Source organism: Pleurodeles waltl, chromosome 7 (assembly GCF_031143425.1).
Source record: "Pleurodeles waltl isolate 20211129_DDA chromosome 7, aPleWal1.hap1.20221129, whole genome shotgun sequence".
Lineage (NCBI taxonomy): Eukaryota > Metazoa > Chordata > Amphibia > Caudata > Salamandridae > Pleurodeles > Pleurodeles waltl.
This window is the reverse complement of record NC_090446.1, coordinates 787,802,580-787,815,676: the sequence shown is the minus strand read 5'-3', so window position 1 is coordinate 787,815,676 and position 13,097 is coordinate 787,802,580. Positions and strand designations below refer to the sequence as shown.

At 44.4% G+C, this 13,097-nt stretch overlaps 1 protein-coding gene across 1 annotated transcript in view; it reads left to right on the top strand.

Annotated features, from left to right (window-relative positions):
• Window positions 1-13,097, top strand: part of CTNNA1 (catenin alpha 1) — a 712,178-nt gene that overhangs the window by 100,175 nt on the left and 598,906 nt on the right. Inside the window, exon 2 of the mRNA XM_069199317.1 lies at window positions 1,206-1,311. Coding sequence (XP_069055418.1) covers window positions 1,206-1,311 — 106 coding nt within the window. The remainder of the gene's footprint in view (window positions 1-1,205; window positions 1,312-13,097) is intronic.

Sequence of the window (13,097 nt, the reverse complement as noted above, 5' to 3'; positions counted from 1 at the left end):
GTTAAGAAAGGTAGGGAGTCCATAAGAGCCTTCTTAAAACGCTCAACGACATCTAGGTCCATTCCCTGGCAATCATTGTGCTTGCGTTTGTCATTGCCCAGTAGTCGAGGGCAGCCCCAAGATAGGTTGGGCAGAGACCCAGAGATGTCTTCCCTTTGGTCGAGGTTTTTTTTGCATTGAGCCTTTAGCTGGAGTATTTTATCCTCCAGGGGCGCCACGATTTGGGACACAGCATTGAAAATGGACCTGTTCATAATTTGACAATTGTCATCAGTGGGGAGGTAAGTAACATGCTCCTCCTCCATGTATTTCCCCCAGATCTTCCACGAGTAAGGTCACTGAACCTCTCTGTAGAGAGACCTGTAAATTCCAACTAGTATGCTTTAGTGACAGTTAGAGGCACAAGTACTGATTGCCAGAGGATGCACGGGAGTGAATGATGCAAAGCCGGTATATTTCACATGGTCTCCAAAGAGACTTGAGGCCTAAGCGGCAGGCGGGTAGTACTCCCTTGATTTAAATGGGAGCCTGAATAATCGCCTGGGGCCTCGCCCTCCAAAGGCTTCACACAAGACAGATCTTACCCGCGAGTGGATGTTCTTCTCAGGCGAACGGCTTTACAAAAAACGAATTAAGCCCCTGAGGCAGCAGTGGCCGCACGCAATTCACCTTCCCTGTCTGATAGCAAGAGTGAAATGATGCGCCAACTCCGCGGGGGGAGGGTGGTGGAGGGTGTCGCGTCTGCAGAGCGCGTCTGTTACCGAGTGGTTTCCCTAGCGGTCACAAGGCCGCACCGTTCCGTCAGAAGTGATGAGAAGCGACCACGAAAGAGTGAAAGCATTCCTGCGAGTGCGCACACAGCGCACCGCGTTCAATCTACAATAAAAGGCAAAAGGGGGGGGTGTAAGAACATCTCAAGGGAAGATAGAGGCATTGGAAGCCCTGATTGTACTAACTGTTTTGTGTGTTCTCCCATTGTTTCAAAGGAAATGTAGTTATATTCTGAATGTTTGCAATACTAGTGGTTGCTAGATTACATAAAACAAAGTGCAGCCTAATCCACGCTACTGGTTTCTGACGTAGAATTGTAGTTGCGTTGTAAATGATGCTGCCATGCTTTTGGAACATTTAAGCTTTTGTATTTATTTGGTTTCCAGAATTTTTTTTCAAAGACTGTTTTCCTTCTTTCCTCTCTCCCTTTGTAGAATGACTGCGGTGAACCCTGCAAACATCAACTTTAAATGGGACCCCAAGAGCCTGGAGATACGAACGCTGGCGGTTGAGAGGCTTTTAGAGCCACTGGTGACCCAGGTAGGGGGTGTGTAAAGGTTCCTCTCTGTAACCTCCTTTCTCTTAAGTCTAGTTTCTATTCTGCTTTGCAAGCAAGTGCTTCTTGTTATATCAAGGCTTGTTCTGTGAGCGTAATTCTAAAAGATGCAGCACAACTTTCTGAGAGATACAGAAACCCTCTTTAGCGCTACTCTGCATTTCACTTGTTGTTTACATGATGTTCAAGTACATCATGTTCATGTATTTGGCTTTGGAAAGGTAACTTGAGTTCCACCTTTGTGGTTTTATGATTCCCCTTTACGGTTTTAAGTAGGTGACAAGATGAGCCTGTCTGTCTAGTCTATGAAGTGTCTCATGGATATGACCACTGTTTGTTTCAGGGCGCTGCAAAGTACTGAACTTTTCGTAAGAATCTCGGAAGACTTGATGATTGCAGAGGTACTAGTGTGGCTTCAGGATGTGATCATTCATGTTATGTTGTATAGTATTTTGTGCTGAGTCATACTGATAGTCATGATGTTGCAGAGTCCTAAGACCTGATTCTCTGTAGATATAGAAGAGAGTAGTTCCTTTCTGGAAAAATTCTGCAACACGGACTCATTCAGGAAAATTAATGTGTTGCCATGGGTGTGGAGAAGGTCTACCAGCAACAGCTTTGTTGCATCTTTAAGATGTGTTTTGCTAAATAGGTCTTCTGGAAGCAGATCCTTGTTGGTACTGTTGAGATCAGAACCTTGAACTGGAGAGAGAGAGGTGTATGAATAAGCATGTGCTAATCTAGATTTCCGTTAGCACGGGGTAATTGGTTGGTTCTTGGTTGAGGCAGTGGCCGAATGTGGGATTCCAAGTCAAGTTAGGGCAGAGTAGGTAATCTATTCAGGAGTATGATTTTTAAGGGTTAGACTTTATGGGAGATCATGGTAGATTTTGCTTGAGGTCTGGAAATGTTTGTTTAGGGACCTTTGTATGGAGGAACTGCTGCTTGATTTCTTCTTCCTTCCAGGGGTACTAATATACACAAAGGGTCTTCAGCATGTTAAAAACTTATTACCAGTGTAGAGAAGCCGCGCATAATTCAGGACATCTCCTTCTCGTTCTTAAATGTTTGCTACACTCCTTGATTCAACCTGATGTTTACCTCTCATTTGACTTTGTTTATTTGGGTCTAATTAAGAAGTTATGGAAAAATCATGTAATGGTCAGAATGGTGCCTTTCTTCTCCACTCAGATAAAAATTCCCAATAATAATACCAAGCACTTTAAAAAAAAATATATATATTTTTATTTGCATTTATGGTAAAGATCGATCAATAGGCGGCTTAACAGTATAATTGAAGCAATGTAGGAAGATTATATATATATATATATATATATATATATATATCTACAATTTGTTAATGACAGCACCAGTACCATGAGAGATGAAGTCCAGGGGATGTAAAAACCTTTTACAAACAGTTTGCTTAGCATAAGAATGATCTTGCCAATCATGCACTGGGGGGTTTGGGGGAGGGGGGGGGGAGAGACATGGTATCGGAGTCTCTGAACTGGCTCAGCTGGCAATATCTTCATCAGTTATAACAATACACCAGGGAATAGTGAGTCCCAAAAGGCTGCTGGGATGGAGTTAATGTACAATTGGTGGCATCAGGGGTGCCGGGGTAGAAGGGGCGAAAGGTGTAAGAGTTAGTAAGCGGGCCTCTTTAGACATGGAACAGAAGAGACTGGGTATCTAGGTATAATCATCAGGAAGAATGCAGTGACTGGGCTGGAGCCATAACTGCAGGCGCAGGGGGTGGTAGGTCTGTGGCTGTTTCGTTTGAGGCCTGGGGGATTCAGTTTGACTGATAACTCTAACACATGTGTCCCATAATGTGACCACCCCTCGTCCCCCTTGATGCCAGCGGTCCTGCACAATTACGATGGCCTCCGTCAAGACACAGCGAGCGGTTACTCGGAGGCAACAATATCAAGCACTGTAGCTATTAAATTTATGCAAATCTTTGCTAACAATCCATTTAGAATAAGAGTCTGTATGGTAAGTTGTCAGAATGCCAAAGTAAATTTACATGCAGTGCCTCAGACTTAAATTGTTTGTAGTTTCTGCTCATTCTAGCAATTTAGTATAAATCGGGCGCTCATGGGCCCTCCTCCATTGGATACCTCTGCTATAAATGTTATCTAAATTCTTTTGTGCTTTACACACAATGTTATCTCAAAGATCTGATGGAATACACGAAAGATAAAAACTAGAGAAATATATTTTCTGCCCTGCATTGTTTTCTCCACATTAACACGTCAATTTGTGAGTACACTGGAGATACTCCATGCAACACTGTCCTGTTTATCATCAGAGATAGCCTCTACTGGTTGCTCGACCCAAAGTTCACCCCAAGATGAAAAATGTCGGCTACTGTCCCCTTTTCCCAGCCTATTGGTAACTAGCTGTGGGTGCGCCGGGCACATTTGGAACATTATGGCAGTACATGCAGGGTAATGGCATGTGAAAGACTGTTTGGAATTCTTTAACTGTCTTGCAGGGTCATAAGTCATACATGTAATGATTTTGGATATATAAAATGTTAATAAAGAACTACCTGAGAAAATCTAGCTATGGCTGCAGTATATTATATTTCCGGGTTGCAGGCCTTTTGTAGCTGTGCCCCTGGTATGACCCCTATTTTCTTGAGCGTGTCGCAAGCAACAGCGTATTACAGTAAAAATCACAGCATAATTGTAATCGATATAGGAGCCAAGGCGAGTGGCTATGCAGTCTTGCCAAGGCAGGACAGACAAAAGGAATTATTGTACTGTCAGTAGGTTATATTGGTTTTAGATCACGAGGATCATTGGCAGTGAATGCCAAAAAGAAAAATATCAATGATAAGGGAGCTAATGGTACATGGACGGAAGCAATAAATTCAGATTGAATCACACATCGGTTAGCTAATGAATGAAGTTGGACAGAGGTTATTCGTGAGAGGACTGGGGTTTTTTCAGAGCTAAGCAATAGGAGTTGAATTTGTGAGTGTCCAGATAATGCCAAATGCAAATCAAATCCTTTTATAAAAATATATATATATATATATATATATATATATATATAAATAAATATGAGATCGTAGACTAAGCACACCAAATGACACAAGTGGTGAAACTGATGTTAGTACACCATATACTAAAACAATTCCTGGAACAAGTGAGTCATGTTAAGTTGCTTCATTAAGCTTCTATTTCCAAATAGATATGTGTATCCCCTGAAGAAGCTCGAAATGCATTGGGAAGGGTTTGGAAAATGAAATACTAGATTGAAGGGAAAACAAGTGCAACGAATGTCTGTGAAACCTTGAACAAAAATGTATGTTGAATCTTAATAAATCTTGAGCCAAATACTTCTTTAAAAGAAAAAGTGAAAGGAGATCCTCTTTAATCAAACAGAAAGGGGTATAAATGGAGTGATGTAGTCAATGAGGCCCTTCAAAGTATTGTTAGGCAGATGTATTTTCAGATTCTGAACTTTTAATTGAACCAGTTCTCTCTGGGTAAGCTTGTATTCCTGGAACAACGTAATGTTGTTGGACTGTCGGAGATAAGGAGCTTGACTGCTTAGTAGGAAAGGAGTTGCCCTTGACTAATAGAAGACTAAACAGCGCCCAACAAAATATAATTTGCTTGGAGGAAGACGGGAGGATCGGAGACACTGCTGAATTCATGAAATCCCTGCAGAGCCATGACCAAAGGCTGGTGCAGTAGCATAATTTCGAAATGATGTGAACTTGATGAAGAATGAGATCCTTCTCTAGAAAAGGAAAGAATATCTAGAATTTCCCTGTGAAGCATATGATGTGGGAGGGAGTTTAACAGATGTTGACACGTTGACTGGAAGTTGATATATCAACTAGCAGGAAGAGAACCCAAAGCAGTAAAGCTGATTACTAATGTGTATAAGGTCCCAAGCTTGCTAATTAAAGAAGACTACCACTACTGTCATTATCTTCCAGAAGATGCATGTAGCATTTACCTTGACTGACTGAAATCACTGTGTACTAGTGGGTCTTAACAGTCCACACAACTGATTGTGTGTGGTACATAGATGTGAAGATGAGTTATCAACCTTAAGCACGGCTCCAGAATAGCCATTAGCTCTACTTCCATAAGCGTAAGGATCTGCTTTTTTCAGATGAGCTGAAATGAAAAACAGACTGCTTGAATATACACATGCATTTTCTGAAAAACATAATAAACAGTCTGTAGTGTCTTCAGATTAATTTTGAGGATTATAACTTGCTGAGCAGTCACTCTGCATACTTCTCACACTTCTACAACGCCTCATAGCCATTTTGATGTCCTCACATCTATAGTACTGTGCCTCCGTCTGGAAGAACCCGTCTGTTTTGCTGCATGGGCATCTTTTAGGTTCCCATACTATGCACAAATCCCACCGTCTAGTGGTTGGAGTCGGAAAGTGTTAATTGTGTTAATGTTTGTGTTTTTTTTTTTTAAATAGTTTTGTGTATGAGACCAGATCCCTCTGGCTTGTGCTACAACCTCTTTTGTGTGTATGCAATCTCTCAGGTTATTCTTTTCTGCCATGGAGATCGGAGGTGCTTTGTAGATTGCAGAGAAAATAGAGCAGCAGAAAGCTGCAAGAAAGGAAGCCCTCCAAAGGATCAATGAGATAGGTTGTACAAAGAAGGTTTGCATGAGGGGCTAATCTTGAGCAAAGCAACATGTTTGGCGCTGCTCACATTATTCCTCATGCAACAAGGCAAGTATACTTTCCCTGCCTGTAAAGAAATGGCTCCCTGTTGCAGTTACCCCCCACTTTTTGCCTGATACTGGTGCTGACTTGACTGAGAAGTGTGCTGGGACCCTGCTAACCAGGCCCCAGCACCAGTGTTCTTTCACCTAAAATGTACCATTGTTTCCACAATTGGCACAACCCTGGCACCTAGGTAAGTCCCTTGTAACTGGTACCCCTGGTACCAAGGGCCCTGATGCCAGGGAAGGTCTCTAAGGGCTGCAGCATGTCTTATGCCACCCTAGGGACCCCTCACTCAGCACAGACACACTGCTTGCCAGCTTGTGTGTGCTGATGGGGAGAAAATGACTAAGTCGACATGGCACTCCCCTCAGGGTGCCATGCCAACCTCCCACTGCCAGTGGCATAGGTAAGTCACCCCTCTAGTAGGCCTTACAGCCCTAAGGCAGGGTGCACTATACCACAGGTGAGGGCATATGTGCATGAGCACTATGCCCCTACAGTGTCTAAGCAAAACCTTAGACATTGTAAGTGCAGGGTAGCCATAAGAGTATATGGGCTGGGAGTCTGTCAAAAACGAACTCCACAGCTCCATAATGGCTACACTGAATACTGGGAAGTTTAGTATCAAACTTCTCAGAATAATAAACCCACACTGATGCCAGTGTTGGATTTATTAAAAAATACACACAGAGGGCATCTTAGAGATACCCCCTGTATTTTACCCAATTGTTCAGTACAGGACTGACTGGTCTGTGCCAGCCTGCTGCTGAGAGACGAGTGTCTGACCTCATGCGGTGAGAGCCTTTGTGCTCTCTGAGGACAGAAACAAAGCCTGCTCTGGGTGGAGGTGCTTCACACCTCCCCCCTGCAGGAACTGTAACACCTAGCAGTGAGCTTCAAAGGCTCAAGCTTCGTGTTACAATGCCCCAGGGCACTCCAGCTAGTGGAGATGCCCGCCTCCTGGACCCAGCCCCCACTTTTGGCGGCAAGTCCAGGAGAGATAATGAGAAAAACAAGGAGGAGTCACTGGCCAGTCAGGACAGCCCCTAAGGTGTCCTGAGCTGAGGTGACTCTGACTTTTAGAAATCCTCCATCTTGTAGAAGGAGGATTCCCCCAATAGGGATAGGAATGTGACCCCCTCCCCTTGGGAGGAGGCACAAAGAGGGTGTACCCACCCTCAGGGCTAGTAGCCATTGGCTACTAACCCCCCAGACCTAAACACGCCCTTAAATTTAGTATTTAAGGGCTCCCCTGAACCTAAGAATTTAGATTCCTGCAACAACAAGAAGGACGACTGCCCAGCTGAAAACCCCTGCAGAGGAAGACCAGAAGACAACAACTGCCTTGGCTCCAGAAACTCACCGGCCTGTCTCCTGCCTTCCAAAGAACTCTGCTCCAGCGACGCCTTCCAAAGGGACCAGCGACCTCTGAATCCTCTGAGGACTGCCCTGCTTCGACGACAACAAGAAACTCCCGAGGACAGCGGACCTGCTCCAAAAAGACTGCAACTTTGTTTCCAGAAGCAGCTTTAAAGAACCCTGCAACTCCCCGCAAGAAGCGTGAGACTTGCAACACTGCACCCGGCGACCCCGACTCGGCTGGTGGAGAACCAACACCTCAGGGAGGACCCCCGGACTACTCCACGACTGTGAGTACCAAAACCTGTCCCCCCCTGAGCCCCCACAGCGCCGCCTGCAGAGGGAATCCCGAGGCTTCCCCTGACCGCGACTCTCTGAAACCTAAGTCCCGACGCCTGGAAAAGACCCTGCACCCGCAGCCCCCAGGACCTGAAGGACCGGACTTTCACTGGAGGAGTGACCCCCAGGAGTCCCTCTCCCTTGCCCAAGTGGAGGTTTCCCCGAAGAAGCCCCCCCTTGCCTGCCTGCAGCGCTGAAGAGATCCCTTGATCTCTCATAGACTAACATTGAAAACCCGACGCTTGTTTCTACACTGCACCCGGCCGCCCCCGCGCTGCTGAGGGTGAAATTTCTGTGTGGGCTTGTGTCCCCCCCCCCCCCCCCCCCCGGTGCCCTACAAAACCCCCCTGGTCTGCCCTCCGAAGACGCGGGTACTTACCTGCAAGCAGACCGGAACCGGGGCACCCCCTTCTCTCCATTCTAGCCTATGCGTTTTGGGCACCACTTTGAACTCTGCACCTGACCGGCCCTGAGCTGCTGGTGTGGTGACTTTGGGGTTGCTCTGAACCCCCAACGGTGGGCTACCTTGGACCAAGAACTGAACCCTGTAAGTGTCTTACTTACCTGGTAAAACTAACAAAAACTTACCTCCCCCAGGAACTGTGAAAATTGCACTAAGTGTCCACTTTTAAAGTAGCTATTTGTGAATAACTTGAAAAGTATACATGCAATTGAAATGATTCAAAGTTCCTAATGTACTTACCTGCAATACCTTTCAAACAAGATATTACATGTTAAATTTGAACCTGTGGTTCTTAAAATAAACTAAGAAAATATATTTTTCTATACAAAACCTATTGGCTGGATTTGTCTCTGAGTGTGTGTACCTCATTTATTGTCTATGTGTATGTACAACAAATGCTTAACACTACTCCTTGGATAAGCCTACTGCTCGACCACACTACCACAAAATAGAGCATTAGTATTATCTATTTTTACCACTATTTTACCTCTAAGGGGAACCCTTGGACTCTGTGCATGCTATTCCTTACTTTGAAATAGCACATACAGAGCCAACTTCCTACACTGCCTTTTTAAATACCTCTCGAGGCATTTGGGAAATGTTATGCAGGTGACTGATAACTGCATCCGAAAACCATAAAGGATGAGATAAGAATTTACTCCATACTTAATTATAGGAGGTGGAACACGGGTGAACTGTTCCATGCCTTAGCGCAAAACTTTCAAAAATGCATCAAGAACGCATTTACCAAATTTGGAAAACATCAGCATGTTTAACATGCCTGTGCTTACTGCAAGGTGATGTTACTCTTCGTGTGCTGCTTTATATTGCTTTGGAATTCACTTAAATGTTTTATAGGGGAATTCGAAAACCCACATGATTAAAAAAAAATATATATATATAATACTTTCATTCACTACGGTGTTTCTGAGGTATGAGTACTTGTTTCTAAATCTTTCTTTAGTTTCAATTACCGCTAAAGATGTGTGCTGTGGTTCAACATTTTTAACACAGCACACAAAATAAGGCTGTGAGGTTTTTGTTGAAAAAGATTTTAAAGGATCTCTTTAACAATTATTCAGCCCAGTGGGAGTTTTGCCAGGCATGTAACATCCAGGTATAGGAAACATTCAATTATGTATCAGATATAGTTCGTCTGGCTGCATGACAAGGCTTTTTTAACGGGTATTATTAAACATAAAGGCAGAAGACAAATTCCATATTGACCATTTGTAGCCGGGATCTGGGAGGCTCTGGCAAATGGCTGTGATGATCGTAAAACATCTTTTCATGTTGGGGGACACATGGGGCTCCGCACCAGGCAAGCATCGAACACAAATACCTCATAATAAATCATATGCTTATCTCCAGGAAGTGCATGTCTTAGCTGCTCTCAAGCAGCGACAAGAAGGCAAAATTACGGTCCCAGTAAAGTAAAACAAGCATTTGCAATGCAATAGTTATATTTGCAAGAGTTAGAGCTGTTGCCGTTGTAAATGACAGTCTTATGTGTTTTGGTTTGGAGTGTTGGATGTATGTGATGTGGAGTGGAAATTTGTGGTTTGTATTTGAATTGTTAGTTGTGGAATTGTGCAGTGTGAAATTGTGTGGTGAAGCGTGTATTTGTGTAGTGGAAATGTGTGGCATGGTGAAAATATATGTGTGGGAGTTCTATAGAAAAGAAGATAGAGAGGTATAAGTATTTTTTTTTTTTTTTTTTTTTTCTTTTCTTCCAAGGAACTGGTGCATGCTTCCCTCACGCAGAAGGTACAATGCAAGCTTCCTTCAAGCCGAATGGTACAATGCAAACTTCCCTCACACTCAAGCTTACAGAAAGTACTTCCTTCACACACAAGGCACAACATCCAAGCGTCCCTCACACAGAAGGTACCTTGCAAGCTTTCCTTACTTGGATGGTACATTGCAAGCTTCTCTCCCACGGGAGGTACATGCACAAGGCAAGCTTCCCTCGCACAGATGGTACAATGCAAGCCTCTCATACACAGCAGATACAGTATAGGCAGCAGCAGTGCATGCTTCCCTCACACACAGCAGATACAGCACAGGCAGCAGTGCAAGCTTCCCTGACACGGTAGGTTCCGTGCAAGCTATGCTCACACCGAATGTTCTGTGCAAGCTTCCCACACACACACACACACACACACACAGTCACACACTCTCTCTCGCTCTCTCTCTCTCTCTCACACGGACGGTTCAGTGCAAGCTTCCCTCACTCACTCACACACAGTTCAGTGCAAGCTTCCCTCACTCACTCACACACAGTTCAGTGCAAGCTTCCCTCACTCACTCACACACATTTCAGTGCAAGCTTCCCTCACACACGGCAGGTTCAGTGCAAGCTTCCCTCACACACGGCAGGTTCAGTGCAAGCTTCCCTCACTCACTCACACACATTTCAGTGCAAGCTTCCCTCACACACGGCAGGTTCAGTGCAAGCTTCCCTCACACACGGCAGGTTCAGTGCAAGCTTCCCTCACACACGGCAGGTTCAGTGCAAGCTTCCCTCACACACAGAAGGTACAGTGCAACCTTCCCATACACACACAGAAGGTACAGTGCAAGCTTCCCACACACAGAAGGTACAGTGCAAGCTTCCCTCACACGGAAGGTACAGTGCAAGCTTCTCAGCAGGTTCAGTGCAAGCTTCGTTCACACAGCAGATGCAGCACAGGCAGCAGTGCATGCTCCCTCATAGAAAAGCTGCAGTGCAAGCTTCCCTCAAACACAGCAGATACAGCACAGGCTGGGTTGCAAGCTTCACTCATACAGAGCAGACACTGCACAGCCAGCAGCAGTGCAAGCTTTCCTCACATGTAGCAGATACAGCACAGCAGCAGTGCAGTGGTTCTCTCACACACATAGCCGATACAGTACAGGCAACAGCAGTGCAAGCTTCCCTCACACACAGCAGATGAAGCACAGCAGCAGTGCAAGTGCCCCTGTCGGAGAATATACAATGCAAGCTTCCCTTACATAAGGGACAGATACGATGGAGGTAGCATTATTTTGAAATCAACTTGGTTGACCATAAACAATTAAAAGTGATGACGTTCTGGTAGAAGAGACCACATCCCAATGGATTGGCATGTCAACAAATCAGGGCTAAGTTATACATTCTGGTGTCAACATTTTGATGCCTACAATGAAGTGTGAAACAACTTGGCCACATGCCTCAGAATTCCTGCTCTTCTATCTTTTCCCAGTCAGCCTATTCCTGGAGCATTCAACAACAAGTCTTAGAGTCATTCTTAATGCTTCTACTGTTTGCTCTACTGAGCTCACTGTGCCATCAGTGTGTAGTGAGATCACAGTGGGTTGCACTGGTCTATGCATGTAAAATGAAAGACTCCACAGCTGGAGGTGGTAGCTGTAAATGGCTTCCATACCTCACAAATGTCCATCACGCACATCCCCTATTTACCATTACTGGTCCAATGAGTGCAAGTTATTAACTATTTATGAGAAGGTGCTATTAACTAATCTTATTTACATGAAACAAAGTGAGGGGTCTACTTCTGTATGTATTTAAGTTGCTCGCGTAAGCTTGATATCCAAAGAGCATTGATGATATATACTGGGTGGTGAAGACGCATGGGGGAATTAGTGAACAACATTACAGCAAACTCGCAGCACCCAAAAGTTCCACTATCTATCACTTGCTACAGTCCAACAAACGGATTATCACTGTGAATGGAACACAGACTGTGTTTGGGTGTGAGTCGATGTTTAAAAATTAAATGGGCAAAAGAAAAACAAAAAGTGACTTAAGGATGCCAGGACACTCAACACTCACTCTGCTTATTATTTTCAATGCAGTGGAAAAAAGAACTATGTGACATTCGTCCTTTGTAGAAACGTTATAACGTACAGAACAAGAAATACCATATGTGCAAAATACATACTGAAAAACTAGAGAAAGGATAAGTATTTTCTGTTAAAAGGAGGCTTATTACATCCATGGACAAAAAAACGATTTACACCTCTAATGACTGATTAGCTAAACAGACCAACATGGGATACACTCTGCTGGGGATGCCCTGATGAGTGAAGGGCTCCCATTTCATTCAGTGACTGATCTTGTGTGACACACATTAGGTTAGTTAGAAGGAACCCTGTAAGTCTGGAAACGCGATAATCTCCATCTATACACCACCAGGAGATGGATGTCAGGCGACCAGCATGCCCTAAGGGAACAGGAAGGTTTCTCAGTGACAATGCTCTGCAATGTAGAAATGCAATCTAAAAATGCGAACGCAATACAGTTGTTTAGCATGCAATAAGCAGGAGCACACGGAGAATCTTGCATCTTAAACAAATGCAGCTCTTTGCTTGTGCCGCACCTCTGGTGTTGGCAAAGCTGTTTGTGAAGGACTTGGCCTTCGCATAGTGTGGCTAACCCTTCCTCTTTCTGTGGCCTCCCCCACCTTGGAAATTGGTCTTTTAGAATGTTAATCTCCCTAACACTGTGTTTTGTTCCCACACATCCTCCATTTGGCAGATTCCATGCGCTCTCGGCCTCGCCAGCTGTTAATACGCATGTATGATCGCTCCCGGTTGCTACAACAAAGTGTTGTACAATTAATGCCCTCTGTAAGATGGAGGCCTCCTCACAACACCCAGCGGCATGTCCTTGGGTGGCAAAGTTGTAGCAACCTAAAGAGCTGATATGGTGAGTGTACAGAACTGTACAAAACTTTACAACAAAATATCAAGTATGATGCTCTGTGCAATACATTTTTCAACCGCCCCATTGAAAAATGTATTAATTCAAGAGCTTTCAGTCAGTATGGTGAGGCATGTGCAGGATTTCATCTGGGATTTTCACACACACAGCTCGTCTGTTTTGAAGGTCTTAAAATG